The 27,596-nt window shown below is 37.8% G+C and overlaps 1 protein-coding gene across 2 annotated transcripts in view; it reads left to right on the forward strand.

Annotated features, from left to right (window-relative positions):
* The window catches only part of MAP2K5 (mitogen-activated protein kinase kinase 5), a 259,237-nt gene that overhangs the window by 120,747 nt on the left and 110,894 nt on the right, over positions 1-27,596 (forward strand). For both annotated transcript variants that reach the window (XM_081228777.1, XM_081228778.1), the window contains exons 14-15: positions 23,363-23,436; positions 24,399-24,449. In XM_081228777.1, the coding sequence (XP_081084903.1) occupies positions 23,363-23,436; positions 24,399-24,449 (125 nt within the window). The remainder of the gene's footprint in view (positions 1-23,362; positions 23,437-24,398; positions 24,450-27,596) is intronic.

Below are 27,596 nucleotides of genomic sequence, written 5' to 3' on the forward strand. Positions count from 1 at the left end.
TGCAGCTTAACTTCAAAACATACATCGCCACTAATGAGGTGAGAGCCCTGCATATTAATAAACCTACAGCTCCAGTCACAGCCATCATTACCCACATCAAACATAAATACAAGATTAACACCTATGCCATTTCTTTGGAAGATGTGAGAATGCCCTGGCATTAACTGCTCTCTCTTTCCCTGAGGATAATAAATAGAAATGGAAGGGTAATGAGAATAGAACTTAGATTAAGAAAATAAAATTGGCAGTCAGGCTGGGGCAGTTTTACACAGATGGAGAAGTTTATAGAAAGAAAAAAACCTAGATAGTTGGTGTCCCAGGATATTTTTGTATATATGAACCTGGTTGGTTTCATCAATTTTCTCTAACAGGAGAGCTTTTTTATATTTTATATTATATATATGTGTATTAAAAAATTTTTTTGTATTATTCTGAAGGCAAATGCTGCCCAAATAGATTTGTGATTCGAGAAAGTAAGTCTTGTGGTTTCAATAGGCATGTTAGAAATTTCATTTTCTACCCCTGGCTCTACTTTTTATAAATCTGGCCTCATACATATTTTCCATTTGGTGCCAAAGCCAGTGTTTTTAATTTGTTCATGGAGCAACTATTTATTTTTATCCCTACCGTGTTCCAGGCAGTTGTCTATGTAGTTGGAATACATCGATTTGTATAAAACAAAAGATTTTGACACTCATGGAACTTATACTCTAGCTGGGGTGGGGCAGGGTTGTCCATAAGTAATGAATATAATAAAAAAATAAATACAGAGTGTGTTAGAGGGTAGTTATTAATAGGGAGAAAAGAAAAAGTAGATCAAGCTTAGGGGAGGCAAAGGGCAGGTTGCAGTGTTCATCAGGTAGGCCTCATAGAGAAGATGGGATTGAAGCAAAGGCTTGAAGGAAGAGAGTTGCTAGACAGGAAGGTATGTGGGGGAACAGAGCAGAAGATGCTGGTGGGATGTGCGTGGCGTGTTCATGGAACAGCAGGGAGGCCAGCGTGTCACGCTGAGGATAGGGGTGAGGGTACTATCAGCTGTTAGGCAGTGTTACAGTAACCAGGTGAGTTATAGAAGCTCAGGTCAGGGAGACAGTCGTGAAGATGGGGAGAAGTGGTCAGATTCTGAATGTATTTTAAACGTAGAGTTAGAATTTCCTGATGGATTGCTTGTGGATTTTTAGAGGAAGAGAGGAGTCAAGTTTGCTTCAACTTTCAGCAGCAGTTCAGTGTGATAAAAAATGTTTCCTGCTACATTTTTTTTTTCTGCTAAAAGGTAGACCTTCACTAAAATTAAAGAAAAAACTGATAATATCAAGTGCTGACAAAGAATACAGAGCAACTGAACTCTCATACATTGCTGGTGGGAATATGAAATGGTTCAGCCACTTTGGAAAGCAGTTTGGTACTGTCCTACAAAATGATTTGCCAACCGCACTCCACGTGGCTTTATTCATAATAGCCCCAAACTGGAAACAACTCCATTGTCTTTCAACTGGTGAATGAATAAACAAACTGTGGTACATCCAAACATAGAATACTACTCAGCAATAATAGGGAACAAACTAGTGATTCATGCAGTGACATAGATGCACCGTAAGTTCCTTATGCTAAGTGAAAGAAGCCAGACTCAAAGGGCTACCTATTGTGTCACTCCACGTACATGACATTCTGGAAAAGGGAAAGCAACAAGGATGGAAAATACATCAGTGGTTGCCCAAGGGTAGAGGAAGGGTTGACTATAAAGCTGTGAGGGAATTTTGGGAGATGTTGCAAATTCTATATCTTGAATTTGGTGGTGGCTATCAGACTGTACACATTTGTTAGAACACTTAGACTTATACACCTAGATAGGGTGAATTTTACTGTAAATTATACCTCAGTAAATTAGACTTTTAAAAAAAAGAAGGAAGAGAAAGAAGGCATTCTTTTAATTCTTAGCAGTGCAGTGGAAGCTCTACTTTATTATTATTTTTTAAATGTATTTTTCTTTTTTTGGCTGCGTTGGGTGTTCATTGTGACATGCGGGATCTTTGCAGTGCACAGACTCTTCATTGCAGCACGCTGGCTTCTCTCTAGTTGTGGCATGCAGGTTTTCTTTCTCTAGTTGTGGCATGCGGCCTCCAGAACATGTGGGCTCTGTAGTTTGCAGCATGTGGGCTCTCTAGTTGAGGCACGCGGGCTCAGTAATTGTGGCATGCAGGCTTAGTTGCCCTGCGGCATGTGGGATCTTAGTTCCCCAACCAGGGATCGAACCCACGTCCCCTCCACTGGAAGGTGAATTCTTTACCACTGGACCACTAGGGAAGTCCCATGGAAGCTCTACTTTAGAAAGACGTTTCCCCTGCCCAAACAGACAGACCATTCTTTCAAGGGGTCTTGTTGATTCTGTCATTATCATCATATCTCGTGGCTCCTGAAAAATCCTACCTAGGTTTGGTCTAGCAACTCAGTAGCTTGAAAAAAAAAAAAAAAGAATCCTTCATGATTTAAAGGATATTTGCAATGTCAGAAAGAGAAAGAGAGAGAGAGGGAGAAAGAAAGAGAGGGAGGGATGGGAGGAGGAAGGGAGAGAAAGAGAGAAACTTAAAAGTTGCTGTTATCCTTGGCCAGCAATTTGGAGCATCTGGAAATTGCACAGATTTTTCTTTTCTTAACCTGTTTTTTCCTCAGATATTATTTAAGAACTGTAGATGTGCCGCACTGACTTGGTCTAACTTGGACAATTTTTAAAAAGCTCAATTTCTAAGAAGGAATAAAGTTTTATTTAAATTACCAACCCAGTCCCACTGACTGACTGCCTCGTTGTGCGACCCTGCGAAGGCAGGTGACTCTTGCTCTCCGGGCCTCAGTTTCCTCATATATAAAATGAAGGGACGGCTAGATGATCACTCAAGTTCCTTCAAGCACCAGGATTCTGGATTCTTTGATTCGTGCCTGAAGGAAGTATGACATATTACCAAGGTTAAAGTAAGTCAGGTATATCAAAGAAGAAAGAAAACGAATTAGAATCCCTGCGAGTAGATTTTGCTATGAAAATCGTAGTAATAGTAATAATAATGAATATTTATTAGGCGCTTACTCTGTACCAGACCCTGTTCTAAGTGCTTAACATGTATAAACTATTTTGTGTTCCTTCAAAATGGACAACTCTGGAAAATATGAAATATTTTAGAAGAGCCTAAAATGCAAGCAAATATTAATAATTGAGAATCAAAGCAATGTGGCTTAGCTAAGAATAATGTTGCTTTCTAAACCAAACTGATATAATCAATACAAAAGACATCTTTAAGGGGAAAGGGTTTTTAAATTATAAAGTATACTGAAAATAAAATATTATCATTAACAAAGAGTTATAAAAAGGATATGCAGAGGGGGCTTCCCTGGTGGCGCAGTGGTTGAGAGTCCGCCTGCCGATGCAGGGGACACGGGTTCGTGCCCCGGTCCGGGAGGATCCCGCGTGCCGCGGAGCGGCTGGGCCCGTGAGCCATGGCTGCTGAGCCTGCGCGTCCGGAGCCTGTGCTCTGCAACGGGAGAGGCCACAGCAATGAGAGGCCCGCGTACCACAAAAAAAAAAAAAAGAGGACATGCAGAGTTACAACTTAGATGGAAAGCAAAGGTATTCTTTTTTTAAAAATCTTTTTATTTTGAAATGATTGTAGATCCACAGGAAGTTGCCCCCAAAATGTACAGGAAGTTCATCTGCAAGGGCATCCTTTTTTTTTTTTTAACATCTTTATTGGAGTATAATTGCTTTACAATGGTGTGTTAGTTTCTGCTGTATAACAAAGTGAATCAGCTGTACATATACATTCATCCCCATATCTCCTCCTTCTTGCGTCTCCCTCCCTCCCACCCCTCTAGGTGGTCACAAAGCACCGAGCTGATCTCCCTGTGCTATGCGGCTGCTTCCCACTAGCTACTTATATTTGGTAGTGTATATATGTCCATTTGGCTCCTGTTTTTAAATTGTTTAAATATTGTCCTTTAAATGTAAATATTAATCACATGCCAGTGATGTAGTAGATCGTAACTTATGAACACTGTGTGTTTGGAGGAAAAAAAAGACAGCCCATTAACTGAGGTAAACAAACTAATTTAATGACTCTGGGTTGTTGGTTTTTCTGCAGCTCTGACTCTCAACACAAATGAACATCTCTAAAAATTAAGCCTCCTTCCCCACGTTGGTCATTCATTGTCTTTCCCTCGGGTAATCACTAAGGATTTCTGTATTTGTGGTAATGATTTTCAAGACAAGAAACCCCGTAGAGCATTACTTAAAAGTGTTCTTTTAAAGAATGCATGGCTAGAGTATATGAAAAACTATCAAAATTCAACAGCAAAAAAACCCAAACAATCCCGGTAAAAAATGAGCAAAAGACATGAAGAGACATTCCACTGAAGAGGATATACAAATGGCAAATATTTAAGCACAGGAAAGGATTTCAGCATCATTAGCCGTTAAGGCAATGCAAATTAAAAACACAGCGAGATATTACTACATACCTACCAGAATGGCTAAAATTTTTAAAATAGTGATAACACCAAATGCCAGCAAGGATGCAGAGAAATTAGATCACTAATACATTGCTGATAGGAATGTAAAATGATACAGACCCCCCAGAAAACAATTTGATATTTCTTAAAAATCTAAACATGCAACTACCATATGACCCAGCAGTTGCACTCCTGGGCATTTATCCAAGAGAAGTGAAGACTTATGTTTACACAGAAAGCAGTACACAAATGTTTATAGTAGCTTTGTTCATAATAGCCAAAAACTGAAAACAACCCCAGCGTCCTTTAATGAGTGAATGGTTAAACAAGCTGTGCTACATTCATACCATATACTACTACTCAGCAATAAAAAGGAATGAACTATTGATATATATAACCTGGATGAGTCTCCAGAGAGTTACGCCAAGTAAAAAAAGCCAGTCACAAAAGGTTACATACTGTGTGATTCCATTTTTATAAGATTCTTGAAATGACAAAATTACAGAAATGGAGAATAAATTAGTGGTTTCCAGAGGCTAATGAGAGGATGCAGGGGTAGGAGGGAAGTGGTGTGGCTATAAAAGGATGTGGTGATGGACACATTCTCTGTCTTGACTGTATCAGTGTCAGTGCCCTATTTGTGATATTGTACAACAATTTTTCAAAATGTCAGTGTTGGGAGGAAATGGGTAGAGGGTATACAGGATGTCTGTTATTTTTTACAACTGCATGTGAGTCTACAATTATCTCAAAATAAAAAGCTTAATAATAAAGAATATGTGATTGTTCTATGATTGTCTGCATTTGGGTGATCTACTTCATCAGAGAGGGTTGTCCTGGACTTAGTTTTTCTTTTATCCATGTGTCTGTGGTAGGATATATCATAGGAAGAGTCATCCCTTTTAGGACATCTCTAAAAGGTTGAGGAACCCAGGGGAATTACCATGCAAGCCACCTCCCCCTCCCTTTCTAAAAATGAGGGTCAGTGGAAACCTTAGGGAAGAGAAGAGAAGAAGTCATGTGCCATAGAGGGAAGGAATACAAATAGTCCGAGAGGGTATTTAGTCCTCCTGTTAACCTCCCCTAAGATCCTTCTGCCTTGCTGGGGATTGGGATTTAAAGTAGATTATGTGGTCATTGTGGGTTTGACTCACAGTTCTTTATGGCACCCGAAAGTATGCCCCTCACCTTTATGATGAGCCCCTGTCTAACAACCCAGCACAATGCGCTCGGTGGTCTGATGAATGTTTGATTCACCAAGCCCTGAGCACAGCTTTGTCTCTTATGCAAACTATGAAGTTTTAGGATCTTATCAGAGGGAGAGGGAGAACAGCTGTATGCTGGGTCATTTCTGTTGGTAGAGGTTGTAGGCCACAGTTAATTTATGACACTGTGTGCCAGTCCATATTTGTTAGATGAATAAATTGAATCACAGTTTTCTGGGAATAATATTTTTCTCCTGGAATTTTTTGTAGTGTGGCTTAATTGGATGACCTTTGTTCCTCTGTAGTATTAAAGTAAGATATTTATTCTCAGAGAGAATATCCTGCCAAGAATGTTTAGCAGTTAGAAGACCTCTCCATGTCTGTCCCTTTCTCCAAAGACATGATTTAAGGTGGTCAGCACCATGGAAATTAAATCCATTCTTTTGCTGTTGGGGGATTAAGTTCCTTCTGGATTGGGTGCAATTATTATTGTTATTAATATTATCATTCATTGAGTGCCTTTCCGTGTTTCAGATGAGGAAACTAAAGCTTAAAAAGGATAAATAACTTAGTCATAAGGAAGGTGATAACTGGTGGGTAGCCTAATGGAATAGATCTATATTTAGGGTCAGATCCAGATTTAAGTTCTGCTTCTGCTTCTTCTTAATACAACTCAGCTATGTGACCTTGGATCAGTTCCTTAACCTCTTTGAGATTGTAGCACTTTGTCTGGCACATAATAGATATTGTTATAGTTCAAATAACTGCTTCTCAAGACAAGCAGCAAGAGGTTAAGTGAAAGAATAGTTAGAACCGTCTCCAAACTTCCCTCCTATATCTACTTTATGTGAGAAGTGGAAAAGTCTAAAATAAAATGTCTGAAGATCAGCCCAGCTATTCAAGGTCAAAACTGGGATAGTAATCGAGCCCATAAATTGAGATGAGATTTATCTCATAAACATAATACAGTTTGTTAAGGCTTAAGAGTTAGGATTGTAGTCTATAGTTGTGTGACCTTGAGCAAGTAATTTCATTAACTTCAGCCTCAATTTACTCATCTATAAAATGGGGTTAATAATAGTACCTATCTCAAGGGTTATGATGAGAATTAAATGAGATATAATATGTATGAGGATAATGCATTTAGCCCAGTGTTTGGCATATAGCAAGTGCCAAAGAAGTGTTATCTCTAATTTTTGTTATTTCTTTAGAACAATTTACCAGAGTTGGTCTTCTGGACATGCTACTCCAAGTCAACTCTACGATCAAAATGTATCTTATAATTTATTTATACGTTCAGTGTTGTATTCCATTGCTTTCTTTCCTTTTTCACTGAAAAACTTGTAATTGGTGGTATCTTAGAATTGTGGGAATTAAGTTGTTCAGAGCTGGGGCAGAGTATAGGTCCCTTCCGACCCCCAGGAACCTGTTCCTCCACAGCCGGTGTTTCCCATACATCAAACAGAGGATGTTGCTGGGTAGGAATCTAAAATCCACCACATTAGAAGGAAACCTCTTTTACTTACTAAAAGGAAGGCAGAATTGAGAAGCCTGGGCCTTTTTTGCTCCTGGTATTAACCTTGTAAATGCTGCATGTCTCCTGCATTTGTCATACATGAAGAGGGAAAACCATGTTTGTTGCTTCCATTCAGAACTGAATCATGAGACTCTAGATAATAATGGCCATTTAGGATGGCTAATTATGCTGCTTAATTTTATTTAAGATTTTTGCAAGAATATTTGGATGACCTACCCTTTGTTGTGTGATGGAATGATTAGAATAACTTTTATATTGCACTGTGGTTTTCCCTTAAGTGTGTTCCTGTTGTGCACAGATGAATTTGTAGTGTAGAAATGTCAGCATAGTCTATGTTTAATTGCACCTGCTGTTCTCATTCAGTAGAAAGCAGTCCCCAAGAAATAACTAGATAAATATATTAGTTGTTGTCTTTTCATAAGACAATTAAACATAATGTAAAAAGATTGCTGCAGCACCCTGGCATAGTGCTAGAAGAGCTTACTAGGCATGAAGACCTGCTAATGTGTCTCTGGCTCCTGGTAAACTGAGACTGGCTTTCTGGCATTCAAGCAAAATAGTGTAATTGCTTTATAGAGGGGAAAAAGTTGAAGAGAAGTTTATTTCTGCTTCCATTATCGTCCCACAGGAGAGCCACATACCGTATTTTAAAACTGAACTCGTTTTTCCTTAAGGATTGCACCGTGCCTATTTCTAAAAGCATTCAGTGAGGCTTACACATGAAAGCACAGAGCAAATTAAATATTTTAAATATGCTACCAAGGGGGAAGGGGGTGGGGTGGGAGGAACTGGGAGATTGGGATTGACACATATACACTACTGATACTATGTATAAAATAGACAACTGATGGGAGCATACTGTATAGCACGGGAAGCTCTACTTAATGCACTGTGGTGACTTAAATGCGAGGGAAATCCAAAAGGGAGGGGATATATGTATATGTATGACTGATTCATTTTGCTGTACAGTAGAGCTAACACAGCATTGTAAAGCAACTATACTCCAGTAAAAATTAAAAAAAAAAAAAAAGACAAAATGGAGACCAGAAGGGAGCAGAAGTGGGAGATATCACCAGCACCTGATATGAATAGATCACAGCAAAAAGGGAATTCTCAGTTCGCAAGAATTTCCTTTTCTGAAAAGAGAAAGCATAGAATTGTGTGTAGAAAGTCATGATTTTCTTTGTGACGAAACTTAAAGGAAATGGATGTGTAGAGCCCTGTATAAAACACGTTGGATAACTCCAGCTGTAGTTCTGTGAAAGAGGTTTTATTTATGTGTTTTGAGCAGCCCCCTCGGTCCCCAGCCATTCCCTGACCAGGGATGCCTCCCACTCTGACCCCTGATTGTGTTGGGGGTAGGTGCTGGGTAGTGGGCGGAGGAGCCTTTTGTGAAGAGCTGCAAAAAGTCCATGCTCTGTGGGCCTTTATTAGCAAGCTTCAGCTTGATGCTGTTCATGTGGGTTGTTTAATGGCTAATTGATACAGCATGTGTAAAGATACAGTTTCCTGCTTGAGGCTGTTATCAGTGGCAACATGGGTTTGTCTCAACATGGTACCAATTTCCACAGTCAATTTGGTCAATTCAGTGAAGGAAAAAAAAAAAAAGAGTCAGTCCAGCCTGAAAATCAGTCAAAGGAGTTACTAGAGGTTATTGAGGCAACTATGGTTAGTTGATCAAAATTTTCATGTTTGAACCATTTGTTTTCACATTTTGTATACATAGCCTTGGTCATTTTGAGAAATAATCTTAAATACACAGAAGTAACATTTAAAATTTAGTATCTTTTAAAAAATATCTATAATCACAATCAGGCTTTCTAGAACATATCATTTTTGAGAGGGAATAACCATTTTACCATTGATATGTAGTATACGATCAGAGTGTAAACAACTGATGTCTCATATTTTGTTATAAATAGAGTAAGAAGGTGACCACAGAGATCACAAAGGACCTGAAAAACTATGGAGAAGTTATCAATAAAAAGAAGTTAAACAATTGTGTTTTGGGCTGATTTTAAAACCACTTTATTGTTATATAACTTATGTGTCATAAAGCTCACCTGTTTTAAGTGTGCAATTCAGGGATTTTTAATAAATTATAGAATTGTGTAACCATAACCATAATCCATCTGAGAACATTTTCCATCACCCCAAAAAAGAATCCACATGCCCACTTGCCATCAGTTCCTGCTCCTAGCCCCAGCTTCTGCGAACCACTAATCTATTTTCTGAATTTATAGATTCACAACGCTATCAGACTAGATATCAATTACAGGAAAAGATCTGTAAAAAATACAAACACATGGAGGCTACACAGTACACTACTTAATAACAAAGTGATCACTGAAGAAATCAAAGAGGAAATCAAAAAATACCTAGAAACAAATGACAATGGAGACACGACAACCCAAAACCTATGGGATGCAGTGAAAGCAGTTCTAAGAGGGAAGTGTATAGCAATACAATCCTACCTTAAGAAATAGGAAACATCTCAAATAAACAACCTAACCTTACACCTAAAGCAATTAGAGAAAGAAGAACAAAAACCCCCCAAAGTTACCAGAAGGAAAGAAATCATAAATAGCAGATCAGGGGGCTTCCCTGGTGGCACAGTGGTTGAGAGTCCTCCTGCTGATGCAGGGGACGTGGGTTCGTGCCCCAGTCCGGGAAGATCCCACATGCTGCGGGGCAGCTAGGCCCATGAGCCATGGCCGCTGAGCCTGCGCGTTTGGAGCCTGTGCTCCGCAACAAGAGAGGCCACAACAGTGAAAGGCCCGCGTACCGCAAAAAAAAAAAAAAAAAAAAAAAAAAAAAAGATGAGAAATAAAAACAAATGAAGGAAAGAATAGCAAAGATCAATAAAACTAAAATCTGGTTCTTTTAGATGTTAAACAAATTGATAAACCATTAGCCAGCCTCATCAAGAAAAGAAGGGAGTAGACTCCAATCAATAGAATTAGAAATGAAAAAAGAAAAGTAACAACTGACACTGCAGAAATACAGAGGATCATGAGAGATTACTACAAACAACTCTATCCCAATAAAATGGACAACCTGGAAGAAATAGACAAATTCTTAGAAATGCACAACCTGCTGAGACTGAACCAGGAAGAAATAGAAAATATGAACAGAGCAATCACAAGCACTGAAATTGAAACTGTGATTAAAAATCTTCCTACAAACAAAAGCCCAGGACCAGATGGCTTCACAGGCGAATTCTATCAAACATTTAGAGAAGAGCTAACATCTATGCTTCTCAAACTCTTCCAAAATATAGCAGAGGTAGAAACACTCCCAAACTCATTCTGCGAGGCCACCATCACCCTGATACCAAAACCAGACAAAGATGGCACAAACAAAGAAAACTACAGGCCAGTATCACTGATGAACACAGATGCAAAAATCCTCAACAAAATACTAGCAAACAGAATCCAACAGCACATTAAAAGGATGATACACCATGATGAAGTGGGGTTTATTCCAGGAATGCAAGGATTCTTCAATATACGCAAATCAATCAAAGTGATACACCATGTTAACAAATTGAAGGAGAAAAACCATATGATCATCTCAATAGATGCAGAGACAGCTTTCGACAAAATTCAACACCCATTTATGATAAAAACCATGCAGAAAGTAGGCATAGAGGGAACTTTCCTCAACATAATAAAGGCCATATATGACAAACCCACAGCCAACATCGTCCTCAATGGTGAAAAACTGAAAGCATTTCCACTAAGATCAGGAACAAGACAAGGTTGCCCACTCTCACCACTCTTATTCAACATAGTTTTGGAAGTTTTAGCCACAGCAATCAGAGAAGAAAAAGAAATAAAAGGAATCCAAATTGGAAAAGAAGAAGTAAAGCTGTCACTGTTTGCAGATGACATGATACTATACATAGAGAATCCTAAAGATGCTACCAGAAAACTACTAGAGCTAATCAATGAACTTGGTAAAGTTGCAGGATACAAAATTAATGCACAGAAATCTCTTTCATTCCTGTATGCTAATGATGAAAAATCTGAAAGTGAAATCAAGAAAAGACTCCCATTTACCATTGCAACAAAGAGAATAAAATATCTAGGAATAAACCTACGTAGGGAGACAAAAGACCTGTATGCAGAAAATTATAAGACGCTGATGAAAGAAAATAAAGATGATACAAACACATGGAGAGATATACCATGTTCTTGGATTGGAAGAATCAACATTGTGAAAATGACTCTACTACCCAAAGCAATCTACAGATTCAATGCAATCCCTATCAAACTACCACTGACATTTTTCACAGAACTAGAACAAAAAATTTCACAATTGGTATGGAAACGCAAAAGACCCCGAATAGCCAAAGCAATCTTGAGAACGAAAAACGGAGCTGGAGGAATCAGGCTCCCTGACTTCAGACTATACTACAAAGCTACAGTAATCAAGGCAGTATGGTACTGGCACAAAAACAGAAATATAGATCAATGGAACAGGATAGAAAGGCCAGAGATAAACCCACGCACATATGGTCACCTAATCTTTGATAAAGGAGGCAAGAACATACAGTGGAGAAAAGACAGCCTCATCAATAAGTGGTGCTGGGAAAACTGGACAGGTACATTTAAAAGTATGAAATTAGAACACTCCCTAACACCATACACAAAAATAAACTCAATATGGATTAAAGACCTAAATGTAAGGCCAGACACTATCAAACTCGTAGAGGAAAACATAGGCAGTACACTCTATGACATAAATCACAGCAAGATCCTTTTTGACCCACCTCCTCAAGAAATGGAAATAGAAACAAAAATAAATGGGACGTAATGAAACTCAAAAGCTTTTGCACAGCAAAGGAAACCATAAACAAGACCAAAAGACAACCCTCAGAATGGGAGAAAATATTTGCAAATGAAGCAACTGACAAAGGATTAATCACCAAAATTTACAAGCAACTCATGCAGCTCAATAACAAAAAAACAAACAACCCAATCCAGAAATGGGCAGAAGACCGAAATAGACATTTCTCCAAAGAAGATATACAGATTGCCAACAAACACATGAAAGAATGCTCAACATTATTAATCATGAGAAATGCAAATCAAAACTACAATGAGATATCATCTCACACCAGTCAGAATGGCCATCATCCAAAAATCTAGAAACAATAAATGCTGGAGAGGGTATGGAGAAAAGGGAATACTCTTGCACTGTTGGTGGGAATGTAAATTGATACAGCCACTATGGAGAACAGTATGGAGATTCCTTTAAAAACTACAAATGGAACTACCATGCGACCCAGCAATCCCACTACTGGGCATATACCCTGAGAAAACCATAATTCAAAAAGCGTCATGTACCAAATTGTTCATTGCAGCTCTATTCACAATAGCGAGCACATGGAAGTAACCTAAGTGTCCATCAACAGATGAATGGATAAAGAAGATGTGGCACGTATATACAATGGAATATTACTCAGCCATCAGAAAAACGAAATTGAGTTATTTGTTTTGAGGTGGATGGACCTAGAGTCTGTCATACAGAGTGAAGTAAGTCAGAAAGGAAAAACAAATACCATATGCTAATGGAATCTAAGAAAAAAAAAAAAAGGTCATGAAGAACCTAGGGGTAAGATGGGAATAAAGACACAGACCTACTAGAGCATGGACTTGAGGTTATGGGGAGGGGGAAGGGTAAGCTGTGACAAAGTGAGAGAGTGACATGGACATACATACACTACCAAATGTAAAATCGATAGCTAGTGGGAAGCAGCCACATAGCACAGGGAGATCAGCTATGTGGTTTGTGACCACTTACAGGGGTGGGATAGGGAGGGTGGGAGGGAGGGAGACGCAAGAGGAAAGGTATGGGAATGTATGTATACGTATAACTGATTCACTTTGTTATAAAGCAGAGACTAACACACTTGTAAAGCAATTATACTCCAATAAAATGTTAAAAAAAAAGATGATGCTACTTTCATACACAAGTCTTTATTTGGTTCTGTGTTTTCATTTCTCTTGAGTAGATACCTCGGTGTGGTATGTATCTTTCTTTAGATATTTGTAATCACAGTGAATCAAGTCATGTAGTACACATCAGTTTTGAGAAGAAATAGCCATTTACCATTGATACATTGTATATGATTAGTATCAGTAATTAACTGATATTTCATACTTTATTAAAGTTAAAATAGGAAAGTAACCACAAGGATTGTATGGTAAGTTTATGTTTAATTTTTAAAGACACTTAGGCGTTGATTTTTATTTAGTTACAGTCTCCTATAGAAACCACATATCATTATCTTCTGCATGACACTGATATCCCACTTGTAAGTTCTTTCCTTTTTCCAACTTCCTAATATTTTTCTAATAATATTCTAAGCACTTCAAATTATTAAGCAGAACTGCATCATAACTACCTATTATCTACATGGGCTGTCACTGCTACAAATCAAATATTCATTACATATCATTAAAAAGCTCACCTTTCTGTGAAATTTCACTGAAGGAGTGGGAAGATATTGTGACAGGAGATACATGTGACTGGATAATTGTTAACTCTTCTGTGAACAGCACTTGCCTTCCTGGAAGAAGCGTGCCTTCAGGTAGAGCTCATATAATGAAATTTGGGTCTGGTCTAATATATTAGATGATTCACATCCTGACTTTCTAAGGTAAGCGTCATTGTCATTACTGATTCTACAAAGCACAGCTTCCAGTATATATAGTGTATTCAAGTTTAGGAAATGTTTCTCCCATTTATTTTATTTATTCAACAATTCATTGAGCACTGTCTCTTTGACAGGCACTGCTAAGCACACCGTCTCAGTTGATTTTCATGACAACTTTTGTCAGTGTAGGAAGATCACACATCACCCTTAATCTTATATATCATACACTCACACATACACTCTCTTTCACACACATGCACCCATGTGTGCATACACACGCACTTTCCATATCACCTCTGCTTTTTCCGAGAGGATGTGGCCAACGGGAATCTATACTGACTCCTATAAAATCCTATCTGTATAAAATGACTAAATTTTTTTTTTAATGAAAGAGGATAGGAAATACCTAATATTAAAAATGGGTCACTTTACATTGCACCTTCATTTCACTTTCTCCAACATGATATTGACCTCTTGGCCAGGACAAAGCAAACCTCAAATTAGGGAACAATAAAGCATATTATTTTATGTATAATGCAAAGGGATTAGAGTTAATTTGGTTTTTCACTAAAGGCTTATGGTTTACATTAGAGGAAGCTTATTTCTTTTTACTGGTATGAAGAGGACCTGTATGTAATTTCAGATTCTACACACCTCATTTGTATTTTCTTTTAGAAAATGTCTCAGTTAAAATCAATGCCCTACTATTCGTGTAAGCCCCCTTGCCTTCAATAAAACTAATTGATAAACCGTAATAATTAATGGCCTGATTAAACTAAAATGACTTACATCTGCCCTAATGATTGCCATTTATAATCAGTCACTTTAATGACTCATCTTTTCTGTGCTTTGCTTATAGAAGAATGGCTATGATGTTTTTAAGTGAGCTGAATGAAAAGCTGTATGCTCTCAGTTGCTGTTTGTTTTCCATAACTTGAGATTGCATTAAAATAAGCATAGATATAAGTCTCCTTAAAAGTAATCTTTCTTGCCTAATCTGTTCTCTTGTTTCTGGCTTGGAATGAAGTTGAAAACAAACCAAAAAAAAAAAAACAACAAAAATAATTTTAGTATTCCTGGAGCTTTTCTTGAGAATTATAGAATTTCCATGTTTTAAATGAAAACATGGAAGTGATAAGTTCGGTGGCTATATACTAGGATAGTTGATAACTCAGGTATAAGGTGGAGTATTTTATTCAGATAAAGTGAAACATAAATCAGAGGAACTGTCCTCATTCCAACATTTAAAAGGATTCCATTTGCTTCAAATTCTGTCACATGAATTCAGATTTAGTCTAACTAAATAAAGTCTTAATTATTATATTCTATTTATTTCAAAAAAGGATTTGAGGCAGCTTACAATATAGGTGTAAACAGTGAACAAAGGACAAAAAAACAAGAATTTTAAAATAAAGGGATAGGGCTTCCCTGGTGGCGCAGTGGTTGAGAGTCCGCCTGCCGATGCAGGGGACACGGGTTCGTGCCCCGGTCCGGGAAGATCCCACATGCCACGGAGCAGCTGGGCCCGTGAGCCATGGCCACTGAGCCTGCACGTCTGGAGCCTGTGCTCCGCAACGGGAGAGGCCACAACAGTGAGAGGCCCACGTACCGCCAAAAAAATAATAAATAAATAAATAAATAAATGAAATAAAGGGATAGTTCCACTTCTACCCAGGAAGGAATTGCTGCTGTGGAACCTCCACCAAAAAGAACTAGGAAGCTAGACAAAATTTATGAAACATCTGTTTTCAGGTATTAGATAACAAGCAGTGCAGGACTGTGATCCTGAAGAGAAGGGAAACAGATGAGGGGAGCCCTATGATCACCCAAGTTTTAAGCCTGGAGACAATTTCCAGACTGCAGCATAAGGAAGGGGAACCAGTCAGAGCCCAAAGATCTTACTGAGCTGAAGAGAGAGAGTTTGGCTGTCAAGAAGGCCAAAAGGGCTAAAATTTACAGAGCAGGATCCTAGAGATGCAGGAACTGTGCAAAAAGAAAGAGCTCAAGAACTTGTGTGGGACTCTCCTTGAATTTTTGGCTGAATATCAACCTCTGCTTTTGTAGGGTGATATCTTACAAAGTTAGTCTGGGAATGAAAATTTCTGGGGGTCTGTAAGCTAAACAATTCCCAAAGCTTACCCAGGTTGGGAATTTTAAAAATTCTAACCAGCCAGAGGAGAGAGACCTTTTTGGATACATTGGAGCATTCAGGAGAGACTTTAGAAGGGTCATGTTTTAATAGATGGGCTAAACTAGCCCTAGAGTAGGGATTGCTCTGGCTTTCCATAAATAAAAATTCCAAAATAAGCCTCAAAATGATCTGGCTATCTTCAAGTAAGTTAACCACCTGCCAGTATCAAGTTTAGCACTCTTTAAAGGATTACAACAAATTCGCTCAGCAACATAAGATTCAGAATACCTGGCATCTAAATAAAAATCAGTATGTGAAAAAAATTTTTTTCTTCTGATAATGGATGAAAGACCATAAGCAGGAGAACAATCAGTCAATAGAAATGGGACTCTCCCTTTAATAGACAAGGACTTTAGAACAGTTATGATAAATGTACTCAAGGATTTAATGGGAAACATGAGCATTATGAGGAGAGAGATGGAAGACAGAAAAAAGAATGAAGTCGAACTTCTAGATATGAAAAGTAAAATATCTGAAGTAAAAATTTCACTTGATGGAATTAACAGTAGATTTGACACCACAGAAGAAATGATTTGTGATCTTGATGTTAGAGATATAGAAATTATCTAAAATTACTGTAAAGAAAAAAGACTAAAAAGATGAGCACAGCCTCAGTGACCTTTGAAACAGTATCAAGAAGTCTAGGATATATATGTAACTGGAGTCTCAGAAGGAAAGGAGAAAGAAAAGGGAACAAAAAATAATTTGAAGAAATAATGCTCCCAAACTTTCCAAATTTGATGAAACCCATAAACCCAGAGATCTAGGAGGCCTAACAAACTCTAACCAGCATGTACACAAAACCATACCAAAGTACATCAAAATTAAAAATGTAAAGCCAGTGATTTTTTAAATCTTTAAAATATTCAGAATAAACATAATACATTAAATAGAGAGGAACAAAAATAAGAATGACAGCAGACTTCTTGTCAGAAGCTATGCAAACCAGAAGATAACAGGAAGACATTGTTAAAATGTTGAAAAAAACAAAAAACCTTTAAATCCAGAATTCTAGGTCCAGTAAATATATTTTTCCAAAATAACAGCTAAATAAAGACTTTTTAAGGCAAACAAAGCAGAGAGAATTTATTGCCAATAGACCAGCATTATAAAAAATGTTAAGGAAGTTGTTTAGACAGAAGGAAAATGATACCAGATAGATTGTTAGATCTACACAAAGGAATAAATAGCACCAGGAATAGTGTATACATGTAGATATATAAAAGACCTTTTTAAATTTTTTCACTCACTGAGCACTGATCTAAACCTCATTCATATACTGACTCACTCACTACAACAGCTGACACACTTGCTCTAGCTCCAAAGCCATTGCTCCCAGCCCCACATTCCCCTGGGAAGTGCTGGAGTTGACAGGTTTGTGGGCACGTAGTGCTGACACTGGCATCAGCCTTGCCATGCTACCTCTCATAAGGGGCTCAGGGTCCTTCATTGCGTCTTGGGGTCCCAAAGATGTCACGTACCCTTCTGAGCACTGTAGCTCTCAGGCCAGCATATGTCTAGGAGTCAGGAATGACAGAAATGTATGGAAATCAAGAATTGAGCCTCGCCAACAGACTTGTGGTTTCCAAGGAGGAGGGAGGGGGGTGGGGGAGGGATGGATTGGGAGCTGGGATTAGCAGATGTAAACTATTATATATAGAATGGATAAACAACAAGGTCCTACTGTGTAGCACAGGGAACTATATTCAATATCCTGTGATAAACCATAATGGAAAAGAATATGAAAAAGAATGTATATATATATATATGTATAACTGAATCATTTTGCCATACAGCAGAAATTAACAGTGTAAATCAACTATACTTCAATAAAATATATTTTTAAAAAATTTTTAATGATTATTTAAAGCAAAAATAAGGACACCATATTGTGGCAATTATAACATATGTAGAGGAAAGATGTATAACAGTAGCACAGAGGATGAGAGGGAAGAAAATGGAAGCATACTGTTCTGAGGTTCTTACATTATAAATTAAATACCCTAATATTATTTGAAAGTAGACAGTGAAACATTAAAGAAACATATTGTAAATCCTAGAACAGCCTTTAAAAAAAAAAAAAAACAAACCTTCAAATGGGCTGGCAAATTTTAGCCCACAGGTCAAATTTGGCTCATCACCTGTTTTGGTAAAGATTGTTGCAACACAGCCATGCCATTTATTTCCAGATTGCCTGTGATTGCTTCTCCAGTACAGTGGCAAAATTGAGTAGTTACAACAAAAACCACGTGACTCTCAACACCTGAAATATGGTCCTTTACAGAAAAAGTTTGCCAACTTCTGGCTTAGAAGTCAATAGTAGAGATCAATGGAATGCTAAAAAGAGCCCATCTAGTCCAAAAGAAGGCAATGAAAGAAGAAAGGAACTAAGAAGAGATGGGACAAATAGTAGGATGGTAGAGTTGAACTCTGCCATATCACTAGTTACGTTAAATGTGAATGGTCTAAATAGGGCAGTGAAGAGCACGAATTGTCAAACTGGTCGAAAAAGTAAGACCCAGCTGTGTACTGTCTGCAAAATATCCATTTTAAATATTAGTGAGAGAGAGGTACCATCCAAACACTAATCATCAGACTTTTTAAAGCAAAAATTATAACAACATATGGGGTTTATGATGTATGTAGAAAAGGCAAAAATCATCTAAAAATAACAAACCAATCAGTAGTTGCCAGAGGTCAGGGTGGAGTTGACTGTAAAGGGGCACGGGGAACCTTTTGGGGGTGATATAAGTGTTTCATATCTTGATTGTGGTGTGGGTATATGGATGTATATGTTTGTCAAAGTCACTAAACTATATATTCAAAATGACTGCAATAAAATTGATTTTTTAAATGAATAAAATTGATTTTAAAAAGTAAAGTTAAACAATAGATGAAATTTCTCTTCAGATATTCTGAACTTGCCAGCAGTTTAATCAGAGGGAAATACAGCCCATTATGTTGGTCTTTTCTAAGTGCTGACCTGAAGACCTGACTGTTTTAGATTGGTTTCTGAATCAGCAGATCTGAGGTAAAACCAAACAAGGTTTTTGTTTTTGTTTTTAAATGCACAGCCAGACTTGGGAGCTATTTAGTTATATAACTCTCATTGTTTTTATTATAGGAAGCAAATCCCATTTAGATTGTACATAAGCAATGTTATTGTCCTGAAATCTCATGTGCACTATTTTTGGTCAAAATATATACCAGCAGTTCCTTGGTCTACACTCTCCTGAAGGGCAGAGGTGGGTCTTACTCATGCTTCTCTCCACAGCACCTACTGTCGTATCTGGCACATGCTAAGGCGTCAGTGAATATTTGTTGAGTGAGTATTTTTGAATGCCCACAGATCCTCTCAGAATGAAAAATATCATTCACAAATGTATTCATTAATAGTGAAATGTATTTATTCTGAAGTATATGCCATTGAGTGGGAAAAGATGGAACTCCTTCTCAGGCCAAATTCATGCATCTCCAGGTGCACATGTTTGCCCATCTATTTAGTGGAAATATTCATTCACCAACATTTGTTCAACAGATATCATTTCTAGTCCATACCAGGCACTATTATAGATATAGGAGTGAACACAACAGATCACATCTCTGCATTCATGGAGCTTTCCTTCGAAATGGGAGGACTGAGAGGGACATGTATGCATGTACAAATATAGGGTGTCAGTGGTGCTAGGTGTTATGAGGAGCACTGAAACAGGGAAGAGGGAAAGGGAATATCGGGGGTGGGAAGATATTGCTGTTCGTAGTGGGTGGTTGAGGAAGGCTTCTCTTAAAAGGGTAACATTTGAGCAGAAACCTAAAAACAAGTAAAGGAGCAGGCCATACATGTATATATGGGTGCAGAGTATTCCAGTTATATGGAGCCACAAAGCAGGGAGCATGCCTGGCAAAAGGGCAGTGAGATGCAGAGTGGGCAGGGAAAGGAGTAGGAAGGATGAGAGTACAGAGGTAGTAGGGGGGCAGTTCAGAGAAGGCCTTAGAAACCTTCATGAGGGCTGCATTTTGCTTTGAGTTGGGAGGCCCTTGGAGGTTTTAGGCGGAGAAATGACATGGTTTGATTTAGGTTTTAAAGGGGGCACTTCAGCTGCTGTGTTCAAGACAGACTCTAGTAGAGCAAGTGTAATAATAGGGAGACCAGTTCAGTGGCCTTGTCAGTGAATGAGTACATACAGTCTGGCAAATATGCCCCCTCATAAGCATTGAATTGGTTTTATCATTCTACTTACTGGACTTTTGAAATTATTTTCTTTTAACTAGTATTTTACCCAAATACAGCCTAAATTTATTGCAGTAGCACAGAAATTGTTTTCTGAACATAAAATATAACACTTTTCGTTGCTTGGTTGATTGCCAGTGGATAATAATAATATCTTATATTTATAGAGTGTTTGACAGTTTAAAAGCTATTTTACATTCATTATCTCATCTAATCCCCACAATTTTTAAAGATTGATACTGTAACTTTTATTATCTCCCTACAGAGGTGAAAACTAAAATGTCACATGGCTAGTCCAAAGTCATATGCCAAATTTGTGGCAGGGCCCAAAAGACTAAAATCCAAGTCTTCTGTCTTCTAGCCTGAATCCATTGATTTTGTTTAAAGGGGTCTTTTATGTTAAAATGATGTTGCTGGGTTTGGAACACTTATATTAGCAAATTTAGTATATTGTTTAGAAAGCCATCTACTAGTGAGCAAGATAATATGCTCCAACAGGATACATACAAAAATGTATAAGGCATATTCCTACCCTGTGAACTTATTACTTGGTGATACCTGTAACAGTAAATGTGGTAATTACTAGTAAAAAAAAATGTCACTTGCTCAGTTCCAAATGGTACAGACAGTAAATACTTTAGCAGTTCAAAGGGAGCAGCGATTTTGATGGCCTGAGTAGGTACGGCAACAGGGAGATGGGGTACTTGAGTTGAAGGATGAGCAGGATTCAGTCAAAAAATATCAGGGAAGGGTTTCTAAACCCAGGTGGTTTGGGGTCAGGGACACAGCATGAACAAAGGCTTAGTAATGGCGTGTTTTGGATTTGTTTCTTTCTTTTGAGACAATGACTAAAACAGTCTAGTCGGAATACAAAGGTTGTTTTGAGGATGGCTGTATGTCTACTGCTTTTTCATACACGAAGTATTCCTGAAAGCTAGGCTGAAAGGTGAATGTGCAAAGTCATGCTGTAGGATTACATGTAAGTAAAAAAAGATGTTGGAGAGCTGAAAATGCCATAAAGTTCTTATTTACACCTTGCCTTTTAGAATATAATCTAGAAATTTTGTTGTTTTATTCTTTCCCTCTCTGTTGATCCACTTAAGTCAAATGTGTGTCTGATTAAAGCTAAGGATTTGTTCATTTTACCATACCTTGTGATTTCCATGTAGCTCCTTCTTCCAGGAGCTCAGATTATTTGTTCTTTATCTGTCTCCATCTGATGTATGGCTTAAGAATGGTTTAAGGGTATCAGTATATAAAAGAGAAGATTGTCCAAAAGAAAAATATTCAAAGTTGAGGGCTTATAATGAGAATTAGGTTTGGAAAATAAGACCAAGCTTTGTAGAGCCTAACATTTCTGTCAGTTCAGCACACATTTATTGAGTGTCTCCTGTGGCTGTCTATGATGTATATTTTTTGTGCAAACTATTGAGGCATATTTGAAAGCACAACCCTATTCTTAAGGAGTTCACACTGGGGTTGACGGGGGAGGTCAGGGAATATTTTACTTCCTCCTCAAGGAGAGAAGTGATAGAGTGAAAGTATATTTAATATGATGGTGGTATAAGGTTTATATTGAAATTGGGGAAAACTGGAGGCAGAGAGACGAGTTGGTTGAAAAAGCTTACACCTGCCTGGGCATACTGACCTGTATTCAAAGAGAAAGCCCCCCTAAAGGAAGTATACAGTGTGTTTTACCTGAAAGGGCATGCTACAGAGATGTGGTCTACAGCTAACCCCTGATCACAACAGTATCATTAACAAAATAATACTGTGTGTTCACGGTTTCCATTAATCTCATCTATTCAACAAATACTTACTAAGCATATACCGTATGCCTGGCACTCTTCAGGGACTGGAATATAGTAGTCAGTAAAAGAGACGAAGTCCTTGCCTTCGTGGAGTTTACATTCTAGTGTCCGTCAGGCAACACCAAATGAGCACATGTATGAGAAAATGCCTGTCATATGGTAGGTAGTGTTCCATAATCGTTGGTTACTGAGTTTGAACTTGAAGTTTGAGTTAAGTACCTACTTTTGGTAAGATACTTTTTGCAGGGTGGAGGGACAGAGTGAGATTAACTCACAGATTGTTTTTAGATGTTACATAAAAATTATGAGTCTTTAGTTTGGGGGTAATTAAGGTTATATGCTGTATTAAATATAACAAGTTGTCTGTTCTTGACCACTTTTGCCACTGAAGATGAAGCATTGAAGCAGGTGCTGTTCTGTACTATCAAAAGTGGTGTGCTCTTATCCTGCTTGGATGGTTTTTGTGGGCTCCTTGAATTCCTGAAAAGGCCCATTGTTGTCACTGACGATGCTTCACAGAAACGCTTTGTGTCATTATTTAGCGGACTGCCTTGGCAAAAGCTGTGCCAGTTCTTTTGTTAACTCTAACAACAGTCGAAATGATGTAAGGGAAGAGAAGGATAAATGAAACAAAGACTGATAAGTGCACGCATGCACACACATTTACACATCTTTTAGATCAATTTCTGAGGATTATCTGAAGTAGCACGTAAAACCAGGAAATAGCAGAACTGCATTCATGTTCTTGTTGTTTCAACCAGATATCATCTGTTACCAGCAAACATATGAATGATTTTTTTCCTTGCTGGCTTCCCTTTGGCCTTACTGCTCCTTAGGTGGGAGGAGCAGTTTCACTTTGAGAGCAGAACTAAGCATTTCTGTACAAATTCTTTGCAGGAAGGTTACATTTTCTTATTTACTTTTCCTGAAAGCTGGAGTAGGATATTGGGTGTATTTACTGTTGTTGGAAGCCAAGATTTTATTTGACTTTCACGTGAAGTAAATAAACCCTTGCTTCTATAGAAACCAGAAATGTTTGGAAGTGAGGGAGTTAGGACCTTACATTTTGCCTCCAGGTAAAATGCTTTGCGTTAAATTTGTGGTTAGAATTCTAGGTTGAACAGATGATGTCACTTCTGCAATATGGTGTGGTGTGCATGTGTGCTTTTTTTAGGACAAGCACTGTAGATATGGAATTAGTGACATGGATTTTTCTGGTCCCTTTTTAGATGTGAAGCCCTCTAATATGCTGGTAAACACAAGAGGACAAGTCAAGCTGTGTGATTTTGGAGTTAGCACTCAGGTAGGTCTCTTTTTCCTGCCGATCTGCTTTCTCCTCTGTAACATCCACTTTCTATTTTCATTCTACTCTCTGGATTGAAAAATCACCTAGCTGCCAGACAAACAGAACTCTGCATCTTCTCGTTGGCTGGGATTATGTTATTCATTTTTAATCTCTGAGCGAGTTTCCTTCATCAGAATATGATTGTTCATTGTTTAATGACAGTAAAAACTGCTGATATTGTAATTACTACTTACGAATAGCAAACTTCATTGATATGCAGCTTTGATATGAAAGCGTTTTGGCCAGACAAAAGGGAGGGCAGAGTGGGAGCTGTGCCTGGGGAGCCCAACTGGCCCACAATAAAAATTAATATTGGGAGCAACAATGGTGGAGGGCCATTACAATGTGCAGCACAAATTTTAATTAATTTCCATTTTGGGCCTCCCCTGAGAACCCTGGTGATAGTGACCCATGAGCGTGCTGTGATGTTGATTTGAATTGCAGCCACCTTTACTCCCAGCCAAACACGAAGACCAAAGCGAAGGTCATCATTGTATTATGAGTTGTCAAAGTCTGTTATCCCTCCAGCGTATTTAGTGTTCGTTTCATTCTAGTAATGCATGAGGCTTCATTCACATCCTGACCATCTGACTAAAAAATGAGTGTGTTCAAATTCTACTTCAAATTGACTTTTTATATCAGGCGGGTTTGGGGTGCTAAAGCGATAAGCATCCTGCTTAAGTGAATTGTTTAAGGTTATCTGCTATAAACTGTAATGCTATGCTTGTTTAAGTTGGAAATCACATTCAAAAGAAAAGAGATTTAATCATTTTTGATGCCTTTGTAGATAAATTTGTTCCTTTTTATATAATTTTTAGTTGATTTATAGAAATGATGATTGTAAGTTAAATGAGGAATAATTGCCCATTTTATTTCCACATTATCTTTATATTGTTCTGACAGACTGTTTTGTCTCATAGCTGGTGAATTCCATAGCCAAGACGTATGTTGGAACAAATGCTTATATGGCGGTAAGTAAACTTATGCAAAAATAACATTTAAAATCAACATCTTTATGTACTTGGTAATGTATAATTCTTGAGTTAATTCCACAGCTTTAGCCTAACAGATCATAAATTACAAAGTCAATCCAGTCATGATTGAATTTTTAAATCTTCCTAAAAGATGTTAGGGTTTATACAGGAGCTACCAACTTCTCTGACTTTATTCACTTAACTGGTTGGTTTGAGTATAAAATCATTTTGAAGTATAATCCTATAGAAAAATTGTATCTTACAGCACATTGGCTACTTTGCCTCATTGCTTATTTAATTAACCCTAAAGTATACCAGAATGTCAGTCAATAAGATCAACTGTTTTTTCCAGGAATAAGCATGCTTTGACAGCAGCTCAAAATTAAATTATTAATTAAAAATTAAAGTATTACTTATGGATCTGATTGTAAATTATTACTTATGATCTGATCCTCTGAATGTAAAGATTTAGCAGACAATTCTCTGTCGAACTTGTATATCTATATTCTGTTTACTTGGGTTCATACCTATTATAAGACAACTTACTTGGTCCCTCTGAAATAAATTTACCAGGAATAAAAAGTAGAAGCATAGAACTGTTTCAAATACCAGTGCGGACTTGGCTTTGACCCGTTTCTTTTTCCTTCCTTTTAAGTAAGGGGAGTTATTTGTGTCCGTAAAATTGCTTTTTTTTTTTTTTTTTGGCTGTGTTGGGCCTTCATTGCTGCGCGCGGGCTTTCTCTAGTTGCGGCAAGTGGGGGCTACTCTTTGTTGCGGTGTGCGGGCTTTTTTTTTTTTAACATTTTTAAAATTAAATTAAATTTATTTTTTTTTTACTGCAAGGAAAATAGCACACATATTTTACAATAGCTATTCAATATCTCAGTTTAGTCAGTCCTCCCTACCCCCTTTTTTTTTAAACATCTTTACTGGAGTATTATTGCTTTACACTGTTGTGTTAGTTCCTGCTGTATAATAAAGTGAATCAGCTATACGTATGCATATATCCCCATATCCCCTCCCTCTTGCATCTCCTTCCCACCCTCCCTATCCCACCCCTCTAGGTGGTCACAAAGCACTGAGCTGGTCTCCCTGTGCTATGCGGCTGCTTCCCACTAGCTATCTATTTTGCATTTGGTAGTGTATATATGTCAGTGCCACTCTCTCACTTCGTTCCAGCTTACCCTTCCCCCTCCCCGTGTCCTCAAGTCCATTCTCTACATCTGTGTCTTTATTCCTGTCCTGCCCCTAGGTTCTTCAGAACCATTTTTTTTTTTTTTTTTTTTTTAGATTCCATATGGGTGCATGGGCTTCTCACTGCAGTTGCTTCTCTTGTTGTGGAGCACAGGCTCTAGGCGCACGGGCTTCAGTAGTTGCTGCACGCGAGCTCTAGAGCTCAGGCTCAGTAGTTGTGGCACATGGACTTAGTTGCTCCGCAGCATTTGCAGTCTTCCCAGACCAGGGATTTAACCCGTGTCCCCTGCATTGGCAGGTGGATTCTTAACCACTGCACCACCAGGGAAGTCCCCATAAAATTACTTTTATTTATTGACGTCCACAGTCACTTCAAGAGTGGGGGGCTGGGAGGAGACAAGCAGGAAACTTATTTAGTATTTTTGGAGCAAAGTTTTACTTTAACATCTTAAGTTTAGTTTTTTGCTGAGGGTTCTGGATTTATTCAGGTAGTCCATTTCACTTCTAGTAGTCTTTATATGAATTAAACGAAGTATGGGTAGAACCCTGGATCTTTTTCTCAATATTCTTTGTTCATATATTATCTTGGTAAAAAAATGTTAATATAGATGGAACCCTGGATCTTATTCTCAGAACACTACAGAGGATTTTTTAATTGAGATACCAGAACAATTAATTTTTGCTTTGCATTGTTTTTAAAGAAAATTCATTCTTTCTCATTTTTCTAGGTAATGTGACAAAAAATTAATCTCTGAAGTCATCATACCTATTTTTACAAAACTTAATCACCTTCTTGGCTTCTTGGCTCTACTAGGTTATCTGAGATTGGTGAGCCACCTTTATAATTAACAAAACTGTGCCAAATGCCATGATTTCAGTCTTTGAAAAAATATGGAACACTGTGATTTAAAACGAACAAAAAATGAAACAACTTTTCCACTCCCTATCATGTTCATAGTAGCTCTAAATTGCTCTGATAATTAAATTGCAATATGTTTGAATCTACAGATACAGATTACAGTTGTCTTTCCCAGGTGTACATTAAAGAAATTACTTTTTTTCCTTTTTGTTTATGGATGAATGTGATGCTTCCATCTCTTAATTGAAAATATGGGGATTAAAATTATGAAACGTTAGCTCAGATTGGCAGAGCTAAAATTGCTTTGCTTCTTGGGTGAGCATATTCTAGTCATCAACTTTATAGTTCAAGCTGTAAAAAGCATAAGATACCTAGGAAACAAAGAGCGTGATAGCCTGATAGTGAGCTTGGCTCAATTCAGCAGGCTCTCGTTGGCCATGACTTACCTAACTGGTGTGAGATCAGAGGTTGGGAGTTGGGGAAGGTGGAAATAACATTTATTATTCTGTTATAGGTTTTAATCCCTGCCTGAAGTATCGTGATATTGTATTATAGTACTACCACTGGGGGAACTGGGTGAAGGGTGCACAAAACCTCCCTGTATATATGCTTTTCAACTTCTTGTTAACTAATAAGTATTTCAAAGTAAAAAAATTAAATTTTAAAAAAAGGAAAGATTTGTTGGAACATGGCCATATCCATTTATTTATATATCGTCTATGACTGCTTTAGTGCTACAGTGGCAGAGTGGAGTAGTTGTGACAGTTGTACCAGAGACCATATGGCCGACAAAGTGAAAAATATTTACTATCTGGCCGTTTATGGAAAAAGTTTGCCAACTTCTGGTCTATGCCAGTGAAGGCTCTTTCTGAAACTGAGTACTTTCAATTAATCAACCTGTATTTACTGAGCGCCTTCCATGCAGTTAGCCAGGTACAGTGGTGCCACTCTGTAATCCACATAAAACATGGGCAAAATAGGAAACATGGCATTATATGTGGCCACGTCATGTGTGACATAAGTTGTACCAAGCATACCATTAGAGAATAAGAAGACATATGATATATGAATTTGATGATTCAAATAGTATG

This window comes from Mesoplodon bidens (genome assembly GCF_964165515.1).
Source record: "Mesoplodon bidens genome assembly, chromosome: 3".
Taxonomy (NCBI): Eukaryota; Metazoa; Chordata; class Mammalia; order Artiodactyla; family Ziphiidae; genus Mesoplodon; species Mesoplodon bidens.